We start from the raw sequence: 9,891 nt of genomic DNA, 5'->3' as shown, positions 1-9,891 counted from the left end.
GGGCCGGGCGTCACGTCCCACCCCCATCCAGGGGTCCCCCGCCACGGACGCTTTGGCCTCATTCTCCGGGTTCGGAGACTGGGTACGAGGGGACCCCAAGGTGACCGAGCGGTGCGACAGGCCTAGTGGCTACTGGCGCATGGCTCCGCAACTGACCAGGCCAGCGCTAGTCACGGCAGTGCCCTGAAGGACTGATCGCCTGAATAACTGGACTGCCGAGAATTAGACTTATGAGTTATGCGTGATACCTCTTCTCAACAAACGGAACTAACTGGACCTTCCAGAACCACATCCTTGTATGAGCTATTTACAAAATGTCAGGTTCTATTTGTAGGCATCGTTCTACCTCCACCTATCTGTTTTTTCTGACCTTTATTACCCGATTACGCCGCTATTGATACCCATCAACACTCGGTAGCATGCTGAGCATCAGGACAGATAGATACTCCCGTATCATCACACTCCCAATCCTCCCTGCTATCTCTTTCCCCTTAGAACTAATAGCATGTCGGAGACGACATAGATTAAAGTCGTGGGGGGTGAGGGTGGGAAGCGGCACTCCCCCGAAAAGAAAATACCAACGGTACAGTCTTACACCACAGAGTCAGATTCATGAGGCTGGCTGCTGGTGGGTGTCGGTGTGACGGAACGACAAAGTTGGTGGAAAACTGCAATACTGATGAGAACAAACCCATTACCAGACTACTATTTACGGACTTAGCAGTGTAGCCGGTGATCATAACACGTTTAATATTTCCGGGTGAATTTTGTGCTGTACTTAAACATTTCTCAAGTGGCTAGTAACTTAGTATATTCGAACTTAGCACTTCTGCTGAACATCGAATACTTAAGTTACTCACGGATTAATATGTGTCGAACTGAATTCTAAATTAGAGATCGAACACTTAGGTTATTTTATGAACTGTGTCTGAAAAGTTCACCTTTTCAGCACAGTTAATTTATTACATGCTTTTCACTTTGCTTTTCTTAAGTTTTCCATTTTTCACAGCCAACCATTAAAGTCTGGTTCCATTATCCATGAATTTCTAAATGTCTGGCTACGCCACGATTTCTCACTTTTTGATAATTCACCACACACTTCCCTTTTCTTCTTCAGGGTAGACAGGCCCAATTTATCACCAGAAACACTCATAATGAACTGATTAAAGTCAACACATAAAAATAAAAAATAACTTTTAATCACTAAACATATCACAATAAAAATCAGACTCAAAGCACAGCCTACTGAATAGAAAGTGATGTAATTAAAGATACATGTGAGAAAGAACTGAATTGAAGTCTACCGTAATCGACCAGGTATATTAACTAGTAATAATATGGTAAGCAAAGTTGAAATATTAAGGCTCCAAGTAGCACAATCGACTGGGAAGTGTCCGCATGCTACCAATTAATTTGATGAAGTATTCGACTCTATAAGTAATTCCATATAAGAAGTCATATCTTGTAAGGCTTATAATTGCATGTAAGCTTAGAGTTGATTTGATAAAAATATCCTAACGTTGTCACCATACGGGAATACCTATCTTAATTTCCCTGCAAGAAGTGTGTGGGACGATCTACTCCTGATAAGCCTTGTGACTAATGAATGATGTAATGGAATAGAGGTGGACAGAAGAGGAGCAATGGGGAATCCCTTTCTGATGTAATGCAACATATTTGTGAATGATGAAATAACTGGTGGTGACAAAGATTAATTTCTAAACACAAAAATTAATTTTAAAGGAATTGCCATAAATATTAACTAATAATCAGAATATCCCTACAACGTGGCATATTTTGCAGAAAGATCCCTACACCCCTCCATGATGTAAAAGGAAGGTGGAGAAGAGCCATAAATGCCCAAACCTGGCAAAAGCTGAATAAGAGGAAAGGAGGAGGAGGAGGAGGAGGAGGAGGATGAACCTATGGAACAATTTGCTGAAGTAATATTCCAAGTTTCCCAGGAATAGTCATGGTAAATTTAGATTTCTACAGTAACTGAGCTGAAGTTTCCAGTCTTATTCAGAATTTAAACCCAATTACCAGACAGATGCAACTAAACCATCAAGAGTAGCAGGAGGTTGGTTGCTACAGTGTATTAAAGAAAGGAATTTGGCAACATTCTTTGTTGCCAGTAGTTTGTACACAAGCAGATAACTTGAAGTTGGAAGTTTTTCTTAGTAAAATTTTACAGCAATCATAACAATCTTTGTATGAACATGAACCATTATATATTCAAATACTGCATGTATGAATAATAAGTCAGATAAACAAGTTTATACACACTTCAAACAAAAATTCCTCTGTAGCTTACAGAAAAGAAGAATAACTTTTATATTACAGTAGAACAAAAACAAACTGTTCAAACATGATGACAGATGATAAATTAATGAACTAAGGTACAGCTAGCACAAAAATACTGACAAGTACAGCAGTTAATCCTGTATACGTATGTACTTATTTTCAGAGATAAAGAATTCCTTTGGTGGAATCCCAACTTCACTTTGTAATGTTCAAATTTAAAACATTTCAATTTCCTGGAATTAAAAGTATAGTGAAAAGAGGTGGAAGACTGATTCTTTTCTTTGTAAAATGGTTATCCTGGGCACTTCCAAGAACTTTTTTTTATACATAGACAGCATATTGTATGAACAGTTATAAATCCTTATGCACTTTGCCTCTTCACGACTGGAGATGATTTCAACTATCTCCCTTGTTTGCAGGTCGGTTAGAATTAGTTCGATCACTACCTGTACCACTACGTTGCTTATTATGTCTTGCACGAGAACGAAGCCCCAGAGCTGAGAACTGTTCAGATGAAACACGTGAGGGTCTTACCCCTCTATTTGACGGACCTGATCGTCGAGGTTGATTAGATACCCCAAAAACATCACAAGATCCTGGAGCTTGATACCTGTAATCAGAAATGAATCTTAAAATTATATTTATATATACGTATACTAACACTGTATTATAAAGACAGAATGTTAGTGCGTTTGTAGAGGGTATTCTCAAGAATTATACAACCTTTTCCGGTAATACTTTCACCATTACTAAACTTACTTCTTCTAAAATATCACAAGACTGTATATAATTATGCTAGCTAATCAGGAAAGCAGGTAGTTTTAATTAAAATGGAGCAAGTCGGAATAATTGTGCATCTGAGACCCTAAAACTTGAATACATTTCCTGAACTGTCATTCTGTCAAAAAATGGATCCCATCAATCCTATTCAAAATTCAATTTTGTACACACAAAAAAAGTTCATTAGGCATCTTCTTTCTAACTCCAGCAGTCTTCCAGGAAAGATTTCTCGTGTTTTGGCAGATGTTTTATCCAATAAAATTCAGGCAAACTGTAAGTTGTATCAACAGGGAGCATACAGGTAGGTTGGAGAATTAAATTTTCTATAAATTTCCAATATATTTTCTTTGAATTCTAAGTCTGCCAGATAATTACGCTTTTACACTTCAAGCACACAACCCAGAGGTCTTGCACATCAAGCGTGGTTCAGCTGGGTGGATCAAGGAGAAAAATCCTTATTGATATCCATTCATGAAGCAAGTCCAACAATAATGATGCTTTTTCGCTATGTGACTAAAAACACCAAACCATTTTCAAACCATTTAGAAAAAAAAAATCATTAAAATATGTTATCTTATATTTTTGAAGTTAAACATAGTGTCCACAGAAATGTTCACTCAAGTTTCCCTGATCTACTAAGAAAAATATCCTTGACTCACGAAAACTGAGTGACAAGTTAATTTGTCGAATGGCATGTTTTACAAGGAACAAAAAGGAAATTCCAGCCTCCACCAATCCCATAGCTCACCTAATTCTCTCTCCCCTCCCTTTTTTTTTTCAATTATTTATGGAAAAACAATTACACTGATGGGCACTTTATATATATACATATATATATATATATATATATATATATATATATATATATATATAAACAAATTGTAACTTGTAGGACTAACATCTACCTTTACCTTATCATATCCAAGGAACAAAGTACAACTAACTTATTAATAGAATAATTCAAATATGAAAATAAAATTATTTTACCACAGCAATCTAATACTATTTCATGTGTATTTAAAGCACACTTGAGATCAAAAGCAATTAATTTGTGTTTGTAATGTAGATGAATATAATGAATTCCTATTAGTCTAGGTCTATATTAAAAACAGTTTTCAAATTTGAAGACAAATCAGTCATAGGCATCATAGGTTTCTGAATTTGAAATCTTTTGAGGAAAGGTTCAACATTTGGCAAAATGCTTCTAAAAGCACTTAATTTTGCTCTAAGTAGTGGATTCTTTCCATCTTCTCCAAGGTATTGAAGGTTGTTTTCTTTTTTCAGTGTACTCTTTCACAGATTTGTCAATTGTGATCATATATTTTAAGAGCTTGATCAATGCAGCATCCATTTTCTAACCATCTTACTGCAGTGAACTTGTAAGGAAATGCAGTGCTTGTTGTTATGTCTGTATATTTAGCATATTGAACAGAGCTATCTTTAAAAAGATTGTGCATTGATCTGAAAAAATTAAAACTGCCCCAGTCAATTTTGGAGATCCCAGTTTTCATGGCTCAATTCACTGTATGCAAACTACATATGCCTAAATCAAGAAAAGATTTGGCCTCAGGGTTTAACACTTGCAAATGATTTTCAAGTTTTAAAATACAACCGAGGTAAACATTAGGCCCATCCATTGAGATTTGCAAAATATTGCCTAAAGGTAAGGGCAGTCCATGTATAAACCCATCTAATAAGTGATCTGCAGCTGCCTTGCCTAAAAATATACTATTCCAATACCTTATTGCAACTTTTAAAGATTTACATCCCTAAACCTTACTCATAAGTCCATTTGTCCTCTTTGGACAAATTTGTCTTAATGATTCATCAAAACAAACAACGTTGTCAGAGTACTGTTTTAAGTCATTTTGCAAACATTCTTTAAAATATGGGGCTAATCCATTAGTCTTGCCCACAGTAAAATTTTCAGCAGTTTTACTGTCTGGGAACATTGTTTTGAATGCTGTGGAGGTTTCATCACAAGAGTTGAGAAACATTTTTCCACTGACAACCTGGAGAGCCCATATGGCTTCAGCCGATATAATATCATCTTTATTCACACTGCAAGTCTTTAAACTCCTTTGACCTGTTCCTGGCACTGCTAATTCCTTTGTAGCTGTGGATGTAGTGCTAACTCATGGCTGTGTATCTTCAAGTGGAGATGCAGTAGAGGTATTCTTTGCAAAGAAAGACAATGTTGGCTGGAAATTCTTAGCTTTCATGTATTTTATATGAGTAGGTCCTTTAGCATGAGAAGCGACTGCTTGTTTTCCCATATTACTAAATTTCAACGATTTACAACACACTTTACAATATGCTGAAGTTGCATCATTTACCAGCATGTCCAACAAACCACTCAGTTCGGGAAACACTTTACTGTCTAGCCAAAGTTTATTAAATGTACACTGGTTGTTAGCCATTGACATGTGTTTCAAGAAAGCATCCTAGAACTAAAATAAAAAAGAATAACATAAAAATGGTTGAAAGAAATGACACTTTTTTTTTTCTATTTGTTTTACGTTGCACCGACACAGATAGGTCTTATGGCGACGATGGGATAGGAAAGGCCTAGGAAGTGGAAGGAAGCAGCCGTGGCCTTAATTAAGGTACAGCCCTGGCATTTGCCTGGTGTGAAAATGGGAAACCACAGAAAACCATCTTCAGGGCTGCCGACAGTGGGGCTCGAACCCACTATCTCCTGATTACTGGATACTGGCCGCACTTAAGAGACTGCAGCTATCGAGCTCAGTAGAAATGACACTAAGGCACACAAAAATTGTAGAATTGTTATGCATTTCTTGTGAAAAAATACCTGAAAAAGAAATGCTACAATAGCCTGGATTACAACAGACTAAAGCCTAAAAATATCCCCTCAAATCCATCATCAGGGAAGATTTCCCTGACTTTCCAGATTTTTTGTCTATTTCTCTGACTTTCCATGACCAATTTTTTTCCCCCTGACTTTCCAGAATGTGGACACTATGTTAAAGTCTCATTTCAGAAATACATGCATCATATGGTATGGATCCAAGAACATAGGTGAAGTGAAATCTGCCCTCAATTATTTTTTAAACAATCTGCACCCACCACCCCTTCCTTTCTGAATATCAAGTTATCCTGTCTATCATACGGGGTCATTATCATATTCATTTCCCCTTGTCCAGCTCCTGCCAGGGTGGGATGTTGATAGCACTTCTCCACCGCTATCTCTCCTTCCACCACTCCTCTTCAGCAACGTTATTCCAGTCCAGTCTTCTTTTCCTTACACTGTTCTTGATAGAGTTCATCAATCTTCCTCTTGGCCTTCCTCTTGCCCTCTTTCCTTCTTAGCCTCCAACACTTGTTTTGTTATCCTTTCCTCTACATTTTCATAAAATGTCCAAACCATTTTACAATAGAAAAGCTTTTATTACTTCCTCCTACTCAATACATATATCCATCCTTGGATGGAATGATTTTCAGCCAAACACGTTTCAGCTCATCTTTGAGCCACCTTCTGTGAAATATATTAAAAAGTTACATGAATTAATGTTGAATAAGTAACACTAAAAACAATGTGAAGGAGCATGTAAAATCCAAGTAGAACATGATTAATATATCTAAAACAAGCAGAAAAAAAATAATTAAAAAAAGTGTCATTTCTTTCAACAATTTTTATGTTATTCTTTTTTATTTTAGTTCTAGGATGCTTTCTTGAAACACATGACAATGGCTAACAAGCAGTGTACATTTAATAAACTTTGGCTAGACAGTAAAGTGTTTCCCAAACTGAGTGGTTTGTTGGACATGCTGGTAAATGATGCAACTTCAGCATATTGTAAAGTGTGTTGTAAATCGTTGAAGTTTAGTAATATGGGAAAACAATTTAATTTTTTTGTACTGGCCTACTCTAAAATGAGAATAAAATTTCGATGATAACGTTGGAACAGTCCATCTTGAATATGTCCACGTATGCATATGATTTGGAGGGTAACAGAAGCCAGTGAACATAGAATATGTGAAAAAAAGGCCTGGTACAGTGTTGTGTAACTCATTTAGTGGAAACCGTCAATATGCTTATCTTATGAAGTCCAGATGCGAGCTGTAATGGAAAGAATGTGAATGAATGTGCGTAGAAAGCTGAAACTAAGAGACAGAAAATAGTAGTGAAATTAACATGTACCTTATTTATTGAGTAGTTGCCCTCTCGAACAGCCTGACCTTGTTGGTCTGGAGTTCTTGTTTCCACTAGAAGTGTGTATGACAGGCTCAGCTGCATTGGTAAGGATAGAGGAAAGAGTGGAGGGAGTGAGGGAGGAAGGCGCAAAGCAGATGGAGAAAGGGTGGGGTGTTGTGTTGATGAGCTGGAAGCCAGGTTTTTTCTTATATAACTGATGGCAAATAAATGGAATGAATGCTTCATGTATTCTCTTTTTTCTTCTCATTAATCTCATTTAAATTGTGAGAAGGGTTTCTGAATTGGTCAATGTTGATATGGACGCTCTCAAGAATATTAAGCAAAGGCCCTTTTTGTTCATAATGTAAGATCTTCAGATTTTGATCAATCCTTGTGTATTCATGATTAATTTTTTTATGACGTTCACTCATAGCTGAAAAGTGATTATATTTAAGAGCAAAATTGCAGGCTGTTTGTTGGACATATGACGATCTGCAAGATTGACATTCTAATTTGTAAACACCAGAGTTTGTGTATCTAGTGTTATTGTTGATAGAATGAGAATTGAAAATTAGTCTGGGGTTGGTGTGGGTGGTTCTAAACGCTATTTTAATCTTCGGCACAGCTGGTATCCAAAATATTTGGGCATTACACTTGTTCGCACACTATCTTACAAACAACATCTTATGGATCTGTCCAAAAAGTTCAAAACACGTAATAATATCCTTCAGAAATTGTGTGGCTCAAGTTGGGGTTCATCAGCAAAGATTTTAAGATGATCTGCTTTGGGACTGGTTTTCTCATGTGCTGAGTACTGTGCACCAGTTTGGCTGAACAGCCCATATACAAGACTCATTGATGCTCAACTGAATGCTAGCATGAGGTTAATATCTGGTATTATCCGGTCCACACCCCTTTATTTGCTCCCAATTCTGTCAGGTATAATGCTGCCTGATTTAAGAAGATCAAATGCTCTCATTCAAGAGTTCAAGAAGATAGAAATGAACCCTCAACTGCCTGTTTTGGATGATATTCCAGTTCTCCAGATAACGAGGCTCAAGTCATGTCATCCATCTTTGCGTGATGCTGTCACATTGGCTGATGAGAATTTTCACCCTTTAGAAGAATGGAGAAGTCACTGGAAAGTTGCCACAGACAGTAATACAGTGGATCACCCAACTGGACATTCTGCTATAAAACATGTTTCTTGTCTGTGTATATTTGTAACTATTATGTACTTGTATATATGTATCTAACTTCTTGCCATACGCCAATGATGATGATGATGATGATGATGATGATGATGATATGTTGTTCTTTTTTTTTTAAATATTGGAAATATGGTAAATATTTTTGCTATAAGGTAAATGTGGAGAACTTCTCTTTAGAGGCAGAATCTTTCATTAGGGTGGTCTTGGGCCTGCTCTTATATCTATTGATGATTCTATTACAAAGGTTTTGCTGAGGCCGTTACATTCTGCTAAATTGTAAATGGTGTTTATTTCTACAGTACATCGGCCTATAGGCCTAGTCATCCTTGGGTAAACACTGGAGTGGAGAGATTCATCCCAAATCTATGTAAAGTGTGGTAAAGTTTGTCCCTGTGCCTTGTTGCCTGTGACAGAGAAGGCTAAATTTAGAAGAAATTGCCTCCCCTGAAGAATCAATGGTATGTCAACATTTCCAAATCTATTTTTATTTGGGAGATAGTGTGTTAGAACCCCAATGTCGGCAGCCCTGAAGATGGTTTTCTGTGGTTTCCGATTTTCACACCAGGCAAATACTGGGACTGTACCTTAATTATGGACACCACCGCTTCCTTTCCACTCCTAGTTCTTCCCTGTCCCATTGTCACTATAAGACCTGTCTGTGTCAGAGTGACGTGAAACAAAATGTGTGTATATATATATTCTTGGCATAAAACATGTTCCTCCTAAAGCTGAGCCCATCAGAATTTCTGCAAGAAGTTTTTTTTTCCCTAGCTTTATCACAGTCAAACTTGTTTTATATATGTAGACTAGCAAATGTACCCGTGCTTCGCTACGGTATTCTACATTGTATTCGGATATTGAAGTAAATTACTGTACATGAAGATAATAAGAATTTTTAAATTGCATGTCTCTTGGTGTTAATCCGAGAAAAAGCATAGGGAGGTCCGCAGACGTTGTTTCCAATATAAAGTGTGAGTTGCGGAGTTGTGATGATAACGACAGGTCCTCTTGTCTACCGCAATTCACTATGCGTAACGTCAGTCATATTCTGATGGGTAAATTTGTTTATAATCGGGGGCACCCTTGCAAGGGGGCACCTCTGCCTAATGATAAAGAGAATCAGGTAAAAGGGTTTTGAAAAAATGCACGCTCCCTTGCTTTCCGCTAGTCAAATTGAGAAGGGAATTATTCATTACAATGGTACACAGGCGTTGGAGGAGGACCCCATTCCTACTGCCAGTTAAAGTCGTGTGGGGAGTACTGATTACAACAACAGACGCCTTCCTCCTGACAGTCACTATTGATTTGTAAAGTATTAATTACAATGTCAGACACCTTCTAGATCGCTACAAATCACTTAAATGAATAAATGTAATCGACATACGGAAATATATGCATGTTCACCTTCATTTACAGAATAACTGCTGCTAAACGGTGCAT

The 9,891-nt window shown here is 37.3% G+C and overlaps 1 protein-coding gene across 1 annotated transcript in view; it reads right to left on the bottom strand.

Moving 5' to 3' along the window:
- Positions 1-2,208: 2,208 nt before the first annotated feature.
- Positions 2,209-9,891, bottom strand: part of Rpp25 (ribonuclease P protein subunit Rpp25) — a 76,696-nt gene continuing 69,013 nt past the window's right edge. The window contains exon 5 of the mRNA XM_067137162.2: positions 2,209-2,914. Within this exon, the coding sequence (XP_066993263.1) occupies positions 2,701-2,914 (214 nt within the window). The 3' untranslated portion in view covers positions 2,209-2,700. The remainder of the gene's footprint in view (positions 2,915-9,891) is intronic.

Source organism: Anabrus simplex, chromosome 1, assembly GCF_040414725.1.
Source record: "Anabrus simplex isolate iqAnaSimp1 chromosome 1, ASM4041472v1, whole genome shotgun sequence".
Classification (NCBI taxonomy): Eukaryota; Metazoa; Arthropoda; class Insecta; order Orthoptera; family Tettigoniidae; genus Anabrus; species Anabrus simplex.
Note: the sequence above shows the minus strand (reverse complement) of the source record. Positions and strands in the feature narration are given on the sequence as shown.